This window comes from Polyodon spathula, chromosome 10 (assembly GCF_017654505.1).
Source record: "Polyodon spathula isolate WHYD16114869_AA chromosome 10, ASM1765450v1, whole genome shotgun sequence".
In the NCBI taxonomy this organism is placed as follows: domain Eukaryota; kingdom Metazoa; phylum Chordata; class Actinopteri; order Acipenseriformes; family Polyodontidae; genus Polyodon; species Polyodon spathula.
In genome coordinates, this window is record NC_054543.1 from 28,358,504 (window position 1) to 28,373,685 (window position 15,182).

The window sequence follows — 15,182 nt, forward strand, 5'->3', positions numbered from 1 at the left end:
GTGAACATAGTGTATATCTTTTATTTAACATCACGTAATCAAAGAAACTACAAAATGGTATTGCAAAAGTCTACCGAAAGCCATAATAGTAGTATAGTATTTCATGTTACATTTTGAAATGTCACATTTTGTTTTTTCTTTTTGTCAATTTTTCTTAACTATATGGAAAATTACAAAGCAGTATACAATTGAATATGTTAACATAACATTATTCATCCAGTTTCATTTGACTTTATGAAGTAAAATTTGTTAATAATATAGGGTGATGCAAAACTTTTGGCTATTGTACTACTGGGTCTGTGAAGAAAATGTATTTCCCCTTGCTTTAACCTTTACAACGCCTGTGACGACAGCAGTTCTCTCTTAGTTGTTGTCTCCCAGTGTATCAAAGACAACAGACTTCAAGATGCCCAGTTTTGCAGAAATTAAAGTGTTTATTAGCAAAGAATAAGGTGTAAGGCAAACCCTAATCTTTATTTCTGGTCACGCAGGGTCCTGTTTTCAGATACTATAGTAAAATAATTACAATTCTAAAATTCTTAAAATTAAGATATAGTCTTTATTTCTAGGACTGTACTTCAGAAAATGCTGCATGAGCTAGATTTACCAAATTGGTTTAATGTGTATGTTTCTGAAATTAAAAGAATCTTGGTTTGAATAAGCAGTGGACTCTTAATTTTCATTTTATAATTATTTTTCTGGATACAAGATTATCGATCTGAAAGGATTTATCATTTGCCTGGTTTTCAGCTACTTCCAAAGAGGGGCTTTAGGTATTTATTTTTCTTTTAATAACAAATGTGTACTTAATTTAAACATGTGTCCTATTTCATATTGATTATTTTAGAAGGATTCATTATTTGAGTTGCTACCATTTTGTAAATGGAAAACTGTATGTTTGAAATCCACCACTTATTTATAACTACACCATAGGCATTATATACTTCTGTACTAGAATTGGGTTGGCTTTCTTTTTTTAAAGTGACCTGTGCCTTTTAAAATGAAATTATATGTTGTTTGTAAATATATTTACAAAAAAGAGTGAACATATTAAAACACACACACACACACACACACACACACACACACACACTATCAAATGTAAACATTAGGTTGTATTTGTTTATGGGGTTTTATTTTCAACACAAGAGGTTGCTATTTATTCACAGTATTACCTTTGGCCTTTACAGAAAGATGGGGGGGGGGGTGTTGTCTGACTCTGTATTGTTAAATACCAGAATGCCATATTACAAAAAATACATTTTGTAGGCATTACTAAGATAACATTGGAGGATTAGCCCTCATTGTATTACATGTATGTGAGACTTTTTCTTTAGTGCGTCTGGGAACATTGTTCCATCTTTTCTTGATCTCCTCCACCGTTCTTAACAATAATGACTACACTCTAGAAGTAAAGGCTCTCGTTAGATCCTTGGTTTGTCACTGTGCGGAGGCCTTTTTAGGTGGTTCTAAGAACCTTTTTTTTACATGGATTCTATATTCTCTATTTGCAGGCTTTCTTTTTTGTCATGTAAGCTATGAAACATGTATTGAAAATTACAGTTTACAAACAGTATGGTATTGTAAACCACAATTTACAAACTGACAATCAGAAGAGTTAAAAAATTAGCTCTTTGCGAAATGTTATAAAATGTTTCTTTGTCCTTGAAAACAATGTCTCCTTCTTGCTGCAGACAACTCTACCACATCACCTTGTCTTTTATATAGCCTACTGTCTGACTGTGGCAAATTAACGCCTGCTTTTCAGAGTTCTTAAAATAACCATGCAAATATGAGGCCCACAATTACCGGCAGCTTTAATAAATTAGACTACTATAGGAATATTTAATAGACCTCATTTGCAAAATCCCCTCCCAATTTTAGCGGTTTTGCTCAGAAATGCCCCAGAATTATATATGCATACAGAATTACATATGCATCAAGGGCTAAAGTGCAGAGAGACATTACCCCCAAAAATCATGTAATAATTGCATGTTTATACCATTGTGTGTGTTTTCTAAATCCCATCCAAGAATTCAGAACCCTCAGCACCCGTTTTATGGTCGTGAAACATGCACAATCCTTTTATAAATCTGGGCCAGAGAGTCTGTGTAATACTGAAGTGTAGTGCATTTTGTTTATTTGGCATTGATACATTGAAAATAAAGATGAGGGTGCGCTTGTTACAGTATAGCAGCCTAGTGTGAAAACAGTATTAGTAGCTGAAGCAGAAGTTAAATTGTTGTACTGATTAGTCTGTAAAGGAACTTCAACACAGCCTACAAACCATAGATGTACCCAGGCATGTTTTGTGTAAACTGGCCCAGAAATTCTGATGTGTTTGTTTTGTCTTCCTTTCTTTAAATTTATGGTGTGGTGCTGCTGCACTATAAATCCAATGGAGTTGCAGTAAACTGTAAGGAGTTGATGGAATGCAACTCCAGACAACTTGTTCTGTGGGAGATGTTTTGATAATCCTGGCTGTAAACTGCCTTAAACAGTCTTTAAATCACAACTGCATGCTGTCGTGATCTTGACAGACACTTGCAGGTCCAGTAACACCACCAAGGATATAATAAAATGTTGTTAAACATGGCTTGACAACTATCAAATTGACTAAAGAAAATATGGTCTGCTGAAACATAGCCAAAAAGACAGTGTTTATGTTACAGCATTTCTTTTATGCTGAAAAATTATACATGTAATGCACACTTTACACAGTCTGTGTCAAATGGGAAACTCAATGTTCATAAAACAAGCGGGATAGCTTTGCGGACCACTATAAACCACAATGCACTGCGTGCATCACCACTGCAAATGACTATGGACTGTTTGGAATGCCTGTATTACAAAATAATCCACCAAAGCAGATGAGATAGGCTGAAGTGAAACTTTTGATGGGAAAGCAATTTTATAGGGCTGACTAATAGACATCTGGCAGTCTAGACCAGTGGTGCACAAAGTGGGGCGCACAGAGAGTCAGTAAGGGGAGCGCGACTATGACTAAAGGGGCAGTCCTGTAAAAGAAAAAAATAATTGATAGAACATTTTAAATAATTACATAAATGACAGCTAATTAGTCCAAGTTGTTATGTTTTAAATGAGCCACTGGCGATCACTCTAGGACTTGTAGAACTTGAAAAATGATCTTTGAAGTGATGAGAGTCAATGAAACTGCAGTGAACACAGCAGAAATAAGCACTAATGTTTTAACAGTATTTTTTTCCTGGATTTAATGTAAATTGTGTATTTTTTTTATTTAACCAAAAAAAAAAAAAAAAAAAAAAATACAGATTTAGCTAAATACATAAATGTTAACAAACCCATTCTTAAAAGTTGGAGTGTAAAGGTTGATCTACACTGGAAGCGAGCGAATAATTTAGAAGTGACTGGAATGTAGTGGTGGGTCTACACCAACAGAGAAACACAAGCGCCAGTCTGGGTGAAGTGAACGACTCCACAGGAATAGAAATGTGTTCTATTTTTCCTACCAGTCACGAGTGACTAGAGTGAAACGGACCAATAAGAAGCAAAGTCAGTTCCCAACCCACTCACAAAACTACACCCAGGGTTAGCTTCAGCCCTATTTCCAGACCAATACCTGCCCCAACCCCAGTTCCAGGGTAAGATCCGCTTGCAACAGCTTTAGCAGCAATGACTGTTTGGACTGTGGGAGAAGGTGGATGAGAAGGGGAAATTATGTAAATAGTTGTTTGTGTACTATTTTGTGGGTGCAGGGGGTGTATTGTGTTGTATTACTGCGAGCGTGATTGTGTGTGTTTGACTTCTTCCCCCTGTCAGAGGGACCTCTCTCTCTCTTGAGTGTATGGAGACTTCGCCTGCCATTTTTCTCTCCTGGATGTCTGCTGACTTCAAACTCTCCTTGGTGTGTGTTGGCTTCGTTTCCTTGTTCTGTAGTCTATGTGCTGTGTGAGTGGTGTTGTGAATGGGCCGTCTCTGTCTTGTGTGGGATTGGGTGGGAGAACAGCGAGAGGGATAAGGATATGGTTAAGTGACAGTTTCATGTATTTTTTCACTGATTTATTTGTTAGAAATGCTAGCTAAATGTTGACTTGCCAAGGTAGAAAAAATACTTAAATTCACTGATGTATTTGTTAGAAACCCAGATTTAACATGTCAGAAAATGTTCACTCGCTAAGTGTAAAAAAAAAATTCATAGACTGATTTTAATGTTGAATTTGTGATGCACTTATGTATTTAGCTAAATCTGGCCTTTTTGTGGTTAAACCTAGGGAAAAATACGCAATTTACGTTAAATCTGGGAAAAAAAAACACCTGTTAAGATATAAAGGTGAAGGGGGGGGGCAACAAAATGTATGCTAAGAAAGAGGGGTGTCATATAAAAAGTTTACGCACCATTAATATAGACTAGAAATATGTTATACTGTGTGTGTGTGTGTGTGTGTGTGTGTGTGTGTGTGTGTGTGTGTGTGTGTGTGTGTGTGTGTATATATATATCTTTATATATATATATATTATCGATATTATATAATAATATATCTATAATATATTATAAAGCCGTAAAACAATAGATATTTATTTGTGGAAATTAATCATTGTTTTTTTTTTTTTTTTTTTTTTTTTTTTTACTGGAAAGGTATGACGAATATGTCTGCTATTTAGTCAGTTATTATTGTAAGTCAAATATTTACTTTGGTAGTTAAAGTTAAGTTCAGCTTTGAAGATACATTAAATGTTCAATTAGTACGTGGTACATTTTCAGGATATGTTAATGCTGCAATGCCAAACGGTGTATTCATTTTCTTTTACAGTACATACAGCTCATGTATATGTATGTATATCTGGCTACAGTGCTTCTTATCACACTCCTGACATTTAGTCTTGGGACACTTCAGTTATAAGACCACAAAACTTCAGGATACAACTGCAGCATTTTTGGGTACACCCCGCTTATGCCAGGAAAACATGTCCAAATCCAAGACAATGTCACATTAAATTTGGTCTGCATAAAGTGTATTTCATATCTTTAGAATAAAAGTCCTTAAAGTTCTGCTTTAGAAGTAACCAGAGTGTCTATAAATAATTATTTTGTAGCCTGAAAAATCCAAACCATTACAAAAACAAATATTTTGTATATGTTTAAACCATTAGCAGATAGCATTACCAGCAATGACAGCACAATGCATTTTGGAGACATATTGCAGTGTTTCTAATTGTGATATGGTTTTGAATGTATTGGTTCACACTATACTGCTCTACAGGGGAAACAGTAAAAAAAGGTATCACAGATTGCACCACCACCCCACTCCCGATTTTGTATTTTTGAAAGTTGTCAGGTATGCATTAAAGGTATTTTGAGTAATGTAATAACACTAATACAGGTTGGTGCTGTATTCACAATCAGTGATGGTAACCCTACAGTCTTACATTGTCTGGTGCATTCACTCATTTCATTATTTGTGGTAAATTCCACATTGGAAGTACCCTTGTGATATGTACATGCTGATATAAAATTCTTAAAAGGAATTACTCGAAAAACACTAGTATATTGCACTCTGTCGTTTTATAAACTGTCCTATATGATTATAATAAACAAATGGTAAACACTCTCCGTATGGTATCATAATTAGTTTCTCAACACACACAGCTGTGCCCATGAAATATAAACAATTCTCTTATCCAGCAACAACAAATAACAATGTAATGTTCCTTTATAGAATTGGAATGCTTTCTTCCTGTGAACATTCTTTTCACTAGAATAAACTTGATTCCATATTGGGAATTTCACCTGCCTCCCTCTCTGTTTTATAGGGTAATAAAAGATAGCTTTTGTAATGCTTATAGTATTAGATACAATACACATTTGGCATTTTTGACCTAACAAAGTCTGGGTCAATTGGAGCTCATTGCTGCAATACAGGTAGACTGCCATTTTAAGTGAATACAAAAGTATACAAAATGAGATTGGGTGAACCCTAATTAAAAGGCTGAGCGTGACTCTCAATCTAAGCTAGTGTGACTCTTTTCCTAACCTAGAGTAGCCAAACTCCAGCAACACACCTGCATATTTACTAACTTTGATGTTTGTGCCCAGTCTTAAGCGTAGGCACTGGAACAATTTTTAAAGTGGGGTTGATGAAAGCCATTGAACAAAACTGTAACCCCTGTATATGATGGAAGCCATGCAAAGCCAGGGGGTGCTGCCGCACAACCAGCACCCCTAGTTCCAGCACCCTTGGTCTTAAGCCATGCTTGGGCTAAGTGCATTCTAGCAGTTTTACATCACACTCCAGACCCCTGTCCAAACCCAGGGCTGCTATTTTGCCAAACCCCACTCTCATTCCTTCAGTACTCAGCAGTACATTCCAAGTACTCACTGCTTATGGCTGCCTGCCAGGCTCTTAAGGCTGTATTTGTGTTTTCCTAGAGAGGAGACCTTTTATGGTAGAACTTTTCTGTGAAACCAGAGGGCACTTATTCCATAGAGCTGTGTACAAGGGAGATCGGAACTGAGAAATGTTATTATTGGACTTGAAAAAGGAAAACAAGGATGTCACTCAAGTGGGTCTGTCGGCAGACAGCAAGGCAGAGGCACAGGGCACATGCTGGTTTTATTTTGTGTTTTTTTTTTAATTTTATTTTTTTCATTTTCAAAGTACAAAATGAAACATTTTCCAAAAATGGATTTATATTCTCTCTGTTTTTATGCTTCTAATTATATAACGTTTTACTCACTGTTTTGCTTTTTATAACCTCAAGCAAATGCTTTGCTGTACAGTATCCAGTATTCACCTTGGACTGGACCCACCTTTTAATCTGCTTAACCCTTTTGATTTACATTATTTACAGTACAGGTATACACTATAGAACCAGTCGTATATTATGCAGCTTTTTAAAAACTATCCAAATGCAAATTAATACTGTAGCATGTACAATAACACAAAGGGAGGTGTAAGCTCTGTTTTTGGCTTCCCCATATTATCCATCTCAAAAATACAAATGTGTCATAAGCTGTGCAGCTATATCCTCACACAGACTAAATCTTTGTTGTCGCTTTTAAATGTGATTTAGAAAAAATAATACTTATGGGATATTTATTAATAAATCATCTTGGCATCATCTCTCACGAGAGAACTAATATTCTGTGTACAGGGGCTTTGTCACAACACTACAAAACCAAAAAACATTTCTATATGTATGGTAGGTGTTGTCCTATAATGTTTTATAAAGTCTTATAATGTCATTGCCAGTTAGAAACAGAACACCTCAGTTTACTTGCAATGTCCATGTAACGACACAGTGCATTATAAAATACAGTATAGAAAAACAGAAGGAAGTTCAACAACCAAATTTATAAACATAAAACACAAAGAAACACAAATAAACATATCCATAAAAAGTCTTACTCTTACCAGATGATCTTCAATGCCAATCTAATGATTCCAGGAGCACAATAGTGTCTGCAGTGGTATACATTTGAATTCCCTCTTACCATAACGAAACCATTAGTAGACCACAACATTACCAACTACGGCAATGCAATACATTTCCCTATGTTGGAGTCTTGACAATGGTAGCACATGCTACTGGTATTGTACTACATGAATACTACTTGGATGGATTTCTAGTTCGAGTTGGGCCATATTATTGTGATAGCATTGGCAAAATATAAAACCAATGTCGTTCACAAAGGCTCATATCATTGTACATTAGCTGCACAGGCTGAACCATTGCCACAGTAGTGCCACTACAATGTAATGAAAGGTCATTTGGAAAACGCTAAACATGCTCTCTCCTGACTGTTCTCTTCCAACTCCCCTACTAGGTACTCTGTATAACTAAGGAATTCAAGAAACATGCATGTGACTGCTAGAGCCCTATTAAAATTGGGACGGTATGTTTTTTAAAGTTGAGTTTCAGAAGTACAGTTGAGTCTTTGTGTACATGTCAGACCTTTGCATTTTAAATTTTTCAATGACAGCTAGATTAAAGTATTGGCTGTGGGTAGAACTGCAACAGTGAAGCCTGCTCTTTTTACGTCTACCAATGCCTTTTGATGTTGCTTGGTAGATAGCTTATGAATCAAGCCTCTGTCATCAGTTTGCAGAGCAGCACAGCACTAATAGTTGATAAACATACTGAGCTGTCTACACATCAAATGGATGACAGGTTTTTTAAGTCTGACTACGGAAGCCAGACTATTATTAACTGTATTCGAATCAAGTGTTCAAAAATACTGGCCTTAAAGGACCTATATCTTTTATCGCAGTTGACTCCACCTGTGGTAAAGTATTGAAGCAGATGCATTCAACACAAATGAAAGGTCACAACATGAATTCTCAAAAGCAGAAATAGTTACAAAAAATAACATGGAAAAATAACAAAAGCGCAATGGTAGCCAGTTTGATAAGTGAGCAATGATAATTAAAACAAATCTCAGTGTTACACAAAACTTTCATGATTGGCGAGTACAAAATATATACTGAGTGTCCAATCAGGCAGTAACTAGCATTGTTCTTCTCTAATTCTTTCAGCTGTGAAAGGTCTTTAAGCAGATATATTTAGACCATTTTGATGTGTGGTATAAATAGTCAACAGGGTGTGGATACCAAATTTAACATTGAACATCTAATGTTCTTATTTTTTAATGGAATATGTCCTTTGGTACTGAAGTTGTGTAGATCCGTTTTTGAAAAATCAAGAATACCATTACACGGTACTGAAGGTCAGTGTTGTGAAGGAGAAGCCATATAGCAAGGGATGGGCACTACAATGGGTATACAAAAAAATTAAGACACAGTTGCATGACTTCAACCCAGCAAACAAAGACAGAACATGTTGTAGTAAACATGTATTTGTATTTTAAAACACAACTGGTACTACACTTGGTTAATGAAGTCTGTGTTTGCAAGCCATGCTTTCAATTAGTGTTGCACTTGCTTGGTCATTTCATGTAGAGGACGAAATTGTTGTCAGCCTTTCAGTGGTCTCTTTCCTGTCAGTAACCGCGTATACTAATTGAATTATAGCCAGATGGAATCTGAAATGTCTGTAGGAGACTAGAAGTGTATTATAAACGCTTGATGACGATTGTCCTATAATCAAGGCAGTTATTGTGTTCACCATGTACGGTGTGACAGACAGGCAGACATATGACCAGACACAATCAGTACACAAGGATACCCATTTTTTTAATGAGAACGTGTAACAGAAAGATAATGAGTTCTGGTGATAAATCTCCCTCCCAACCTGTGAGGGCGCTAAAGAACAGGAGGAAAATTATCTGGAAGGGCTGGCCTGACAGTTCGTTTCTGGGACTGGGAAGTCGGTCAGCCTGGAAAGAAGCGAGACTCTGTTGTAAGACCGTACTGACCTGAAAGGTAAACGAGGGGCAGCTGCAAGTAATAAGGCAGCTGCAACCGTTTACCAAGATGTCATGCGGGATTACATATAGGGGCCAGGGTAACGCTGGTCTTTTCCTTCGTTTAGGTAAACGCTTCAGAAAGAAGGACTGAGAGAGGAGCTCTCGTTGTTAAAGAAAATACGTGTTGTGTGTTGTGTCGTGTCTGTGTTTGTAACTGTCTGTGTTTTTGCACCACTAGAGAGTTAACCCACAAATCCTCAGCTGTCGCCAAGGGTGAGCACGATCCGGATCACCACTGCACCAACTGTCACAAATTACCCGTGTCGTCACTCACCACAAGCACATCTATACTCACCCAGGACTGGTGACCGTGTGTTCATTTTTGTTCGGGACTGTGCACTGTTTTGTTATCCCGGTGCTTTACACATGGTTGTGTATTGCCGGGGATTTATTATTTAAACGGTCACCAGATCTGGAATACAAATAAAGCACTTTTCAAAAGGATTACAATTGTCTGCTTTTCACTCCTTCACCACATCACCGCTACACCTGTGCCCCATTCACCAGCCACTTTGCCACAGAACCCTACAATTTACATGGTTTGCGGGAACAAGCACTGAGCACTTAGTGCTTTATACCCCCTTTTGTAAAACACATGTTATAGTCATGTACTTTATTATTTAGCCGTCAGAGTATGCCCAAGTTTCACTTTGTTACTGAGCGATGGTTTGCCATCCAGAAGTTGATGGCAAACAATTTTCCACACAACCCCCTTGTTTAAGTCAGACCATTCAATTCCCTGTCTGTTCAAACTGCATGCACGTTATGTTTGTTGAATGTAATACGTTGAAAAAGACACTTGGAAATGGTGCCGCTAAGTCACAATATGTGGGCGAATGATGCATTGCCTTCATGGTTTTGCCTCTGTTCATGTGGGCTCTAGTACTACCACTACTCTAAAGTGGTGATTATCCTTGTTGGCCTGTGAGCTTAAAAAGTCAAGACATATTATACTGTGAGGCTGTCTCTTGTTCTAATAACAAACAATAGTAATTTTAACAGCTTTTGGGATATTTTAACTTGGCAAACAGTTCCTGTCGTGTTTTCCCAAATGAAATAGGACCAGGATGGCCTGGCTTATATATTCTAACACATCAGCAATATTGTGCTGGCTGTTGGGCTGTAAAAGAGATGAACTTGGAATGAGATGTTGAACAGACATCCCGTCTGCTTTTGAGATGTGAAAGATTGTGTGTGTTGCTGAGAGAGATTTACAGAGGTGTTGAACCCTTAAGTGAGCAGAACTAAACCTCCCCACTGTGGTCTAGAGACTGGCCTCTGTGGAAATGATGATCTAGGATAAAAGATCAGCAAACACACCAACTAATTTTTAAATTACAGGACCTCATGTGTCTGTATAAACAATTGCTACTGTTTTGATTAACATTTTGCACTGGATAACAGTGCGTCAGATCAGACCTGCATACATCTATCTATCTATTTATCTATCTATATATATATATATATATATATATATATATATATATATATATATATATATATATATATATATATATATGTATATATATATATATATATATATATATATATAGATATAGATATATAGATATAGTATATGTACGTTTTTGGTATTCATCTTTGACAATAAACAAAATGCAATGCTGAATAAAGTTTCTGCTTTGAATTTGACTGGCCACACAAGACTAATGCGTGGAAAAGGAAACGTTGTGTCAAATTGCCATCGAATCAAATTAATAGAGACCATATCAATTAGTCAATCTTTATTTTACATAGTGCCTTTTAGACTAAATGACTACACATTACTTTATAAGATTATGTAAGAGTTCCATTCTCATCTCACCATTTCACTGAAAATATGGCACAGAAACACTCAGCTCAGCTGATATACTGTATTTGTCTCTCCTTTGGTGCTTCCCTGTCACTGTACAGTAATTGAACACTGCATGGCATTTTAAAAGGAAAGAAAAACCATAACAGCAAGAAACGGGACAGTGGGCTGGAAAAAAAAAAAAAAAATCCATAATTTTAAATATTTCTCTTGCACTGTAGCTGGAGGGAGAGAATTCCATACTCCTTAGACATCAGAGTCTCAGAATATAGAGTGAAAACAGAGTTTCACAGACTGCAGGCCAGTCCTGTCTGGGCTTATTGATGAGCTTGCAGCTAAAGTACTGGATTAGAGTAAGTGTAAGGGTGAAGAATAAGGCTAAAGGGGATAAGGATCAAGGCTTAGCATAACAAGATTATTACAAGTTTCAATTAGTTGTTTAGCCTTTTTGGTTTCCAGACTTTACACTTGTACAGTCCATCCATTTTGCTACATGTAAGATACATATTGCGTTTTGTTACAGAGTATAATATAGTATAATGCTCTGTATAAAAACAAAGTTTCTTATAAATGTTAAAGGATACATACTCTTAATACACAGTACCATAAACAAACTCTCCAAAAAAACAATTGAAAAGCTGTGTTTTTATTTTTATTTTGGGGTTGTAAATTCACATACCAGATTTAGGACCAGTATCATATTCTTTCACGCATATTTGTGAAATCACTGCTTTTAAATAATGTGAGTAATACACAACAAATATATAATTACATTCTTTTTCAACATCTTTTAGAAAAGTATAGAAATTTCAAAGTGGTGTGACTATTTGACAGAAAGCTCACCACAACTGCATTTTTGCGGTCTATTAAACTATGGTTCCTGCGTCAGGTGAAAGTGGTTAAAAAAATGCTTTGTGAACTGGAAATGGATTTTGCAAAGTAGAATGGAGTTGAAGACAAAAATCCTGTTGACATGGCAGCTGTGAACTGAAAAACAAACAAAAGCTGACAAGCAGTGAAGAAAGACTGATGAATAAGAAGTAAAAAACAAACCTCAAGAACGACCTTTATGAGGCACATATCTATTTTCATGCAGTCCAAAACAAAAATACAGAAAAATAACTGACATGAAACAAGGTCCATGTGGTTTCATGAAAAAGAGAAAATCAATGTTTTTCATAGCAACAATCCCGTTCATTTCACAGTAATGCATCCATGGTTGCTCTGTTCAAGATCACAACATGGGAGTTATGGCAGGATGCAACCCAAGTGCTCTTGAGTTTGCACATTGCCATTTTTTACCGTTCATTCAGATTACTCCCAATAAGCATATAGAACTCATAAAGTAGTTATACTGAATAAAATCATTGGTCAGTAAAAGTGAAAAAGAAGAATAAGCAAAAGACTGACATAAACAGTAAATGCTGATTGTATAGAAGGATCAGGAAAAAGGTATTTGTTTCAGGACATCAAGCATTCCATTTCTAAGTGTTCCTGAAAGTGACGGTTATTCAGGTACAGCATAGTGCACTGTATATATTTGAGAGGTTTAGCTGTGCCAGAATGACACTTGTGTTGATTTATCGGTACTGTATCACAGGAAAAAGGCGAGCAGTGAGGAAATGAGCCGTGGCACTGTTGAGAGAAAGGGGGATTTCACATAGAAATCCAGTATAGGAATAATCTGGACCAATTCTTGAATGCATCCCGTCCTGTCGCTTTGTGATAAACCACAACAAAACACATTCAAAGGGGCAAGTAGATGTAATAAATGAACAAGAGGTAAGAAATTAGATTTGCTTTCGTGGGACTCACAGTAAAGTCACAGTGTGGTATATGAATTCCCTAAAGCAGAATCTTAACAACGTGCAGATAGGTCAGACCCACATTTATATCTTATTACCTTGTGTTATGTTATCAGTATTATCCGTGACAGAAGAGCAACACATAACTAGGCACATCCTGCCAAGGAAGCAAGCAGTCAACTCATCAATATATGTCAGCATGGTAACAGGATTCTATTCTATTCTTTTTAGCAGTAATACATATTAGCAGAGTGCAGTCACACATGAAGTCACACGTACAGGCTGTCCTTTTAAATGTTATTGATGATCAGTTCTAGGAAATACTGAAGCCTGTAGGCTCCTGTTGAAACCTGGTTGGAGCTCCCTCTCCACCTACCTGTCTAGTTTTAAAATCTGATCATTTTTGTTTTTTAAAAAACCTAGCAGTGTTAATGGATCTGGAATGTCTAAATTCAAGCAGCTGCCAAATAAACATTCCTCCTCAAATAAATTATAATGTTCCAGCTACAGATGAAGTTTCAGATAAAATTGGTTACTTCTCGTATTGTTTTGCTTCTTTATTTTATAACATCAAGGATACATAGAACAAGCTTGACTAAGATTTGGCCTATGAAACCATTACACTGCAACAGGACTCTTATCCAAAATACTTTTAAATGGTACCATGCATCTGGAATAAACCGCATATAATTAAAAGGGTTTACTCCAGTCTTTAATTAACTCCAATTATTTGGAATTCCATTGTTTATTTTACAAAAGTAAAACCTAACAATTAAGTCAAATAATTGTGTGCAGAGTGTGAAGCTTCAAATTTTTATAATGTATTTGTTATGATGCTTGCCATCGTTCAGAATAGTCCTTATTGTAATTAATCAAATACTGTGGTTTTTTTGTATATGTCTTTTTGTGCTTTGACTGTGTTCTTCAGTTCTAGTTGCCTGCCATAGACATTTATATTGATCAGCCAAAGTGTCTTTATATTAATGAGTGCCAGCGCCATCTAGTGCACAGCAGTGCATTGCCATCAAAACTAAAGGAAACTTGTTTCCAAAATTGCAGATGGCGCTGGCTCTTAGTTCTCTAAAGACATTGGCTTAGATATGAAGAGTAGATCCTGAACTCAGGTGATACTTACTTATTAAGCACAAATGTGCCCCGTCTGCTGTGATTGTTCTTTAATTTTACTTTTTAAAGTTTTGGATGATTTATAGCTTTACAACAGTCACTGCCAGCAGTAACCCCCACCCCCCATCCCCCCCAAAAAAACAATTATCTTTCAACAGCACTTATGTTTGCCACATTGAGTTTCTTAAGATATATCCTTGTTAAATGATATAAAATAAATCATACTTGTGCCCATATGCAACCATTTGGTATGATGCAGTGCCTAAAGCAGGTAAAAAGTAATGTACAGCTATAGAATAATTACATTTACATGGTGCTATAAGATGCTTTTTGACAAAGTCTGCCAACATTTTCACAATAAAAACATCTTTGCTATTTATCATTTCATTTTGTTTCTTTGTGTGTGGAATTTATACGTATTTTTTACTACTGTCGAATCAGAGCTTCTGATGATGCCTATTGGTGAAACATCGAAAGGCCTTCTGTGGAGTTCAGCTACCTGACTTCTGTTTTTCTGTCTTTCTTTCAGGTATCCACGTCCTGTGTGCCTACTGCAAACTACGAACTGGTAAGACCTTACAGTTTCAAGATATTTAACAATAAGTAATGTACGGGGGCATCCACGGCCAGCAATAAAAATTGCAGTGTTGAAAAATTGCATTTAGGTAACCTGTTCTGCATGCTAGAGGGTGTTATCTGACTAGTAACTGGTTTGTCACAGATTTCTACTGACACACAATGCTTGACCAGCAGATGTTACAACTGAAGTTCAGGTTGCTATAGAAGGCCAACTTCTAAATTGAAATAATGCACGTTATAATGTGATCAAACAGGAAATTAAACTAAAACCAGCAAAGTAGATGTGGACCAATGCACAAAATGTTCAACGTTAAATTTTCCAAATGCTGATCTTACCAAGATCTTACAAATAACTTTATATTTCAAATTGTTTGGCGCGAACAACATATGTTCAATATAGTGTAGCTTTTATGGATAAGCTCATTAAAAATATAAGTAAATTTGACTTGCAATAAAA

At 36.3% G+C, this 15,182-nt stretch overlaps 1 protein-coding gene across 9 annotated transcripts in view; it reads left to right on the plus strand.

Annotated features, from left to right (window-relative positions):
- The window catches only part of LOC121322053 (tensin-like), a 309,001-nt gene that overhangs the window by 166,492 nt on the left and 127,327 nt on the right, over positions 1-15,182 (plus strand). For all 9 annotated transcript variants that reach the window (XM_041261524.1, XM_041261522.1, XM_041261526.1 and 6 more), the window contains one exon: positions 14,676-14,714. In XM_041261524.1, the coding sequence (XP_041117458.1) occupies positions 14,676-14,714 (39 nt within the window). The remainder of the gene's footprint in view (positions 1-14,675; positions 14,715-15,182) is intronic.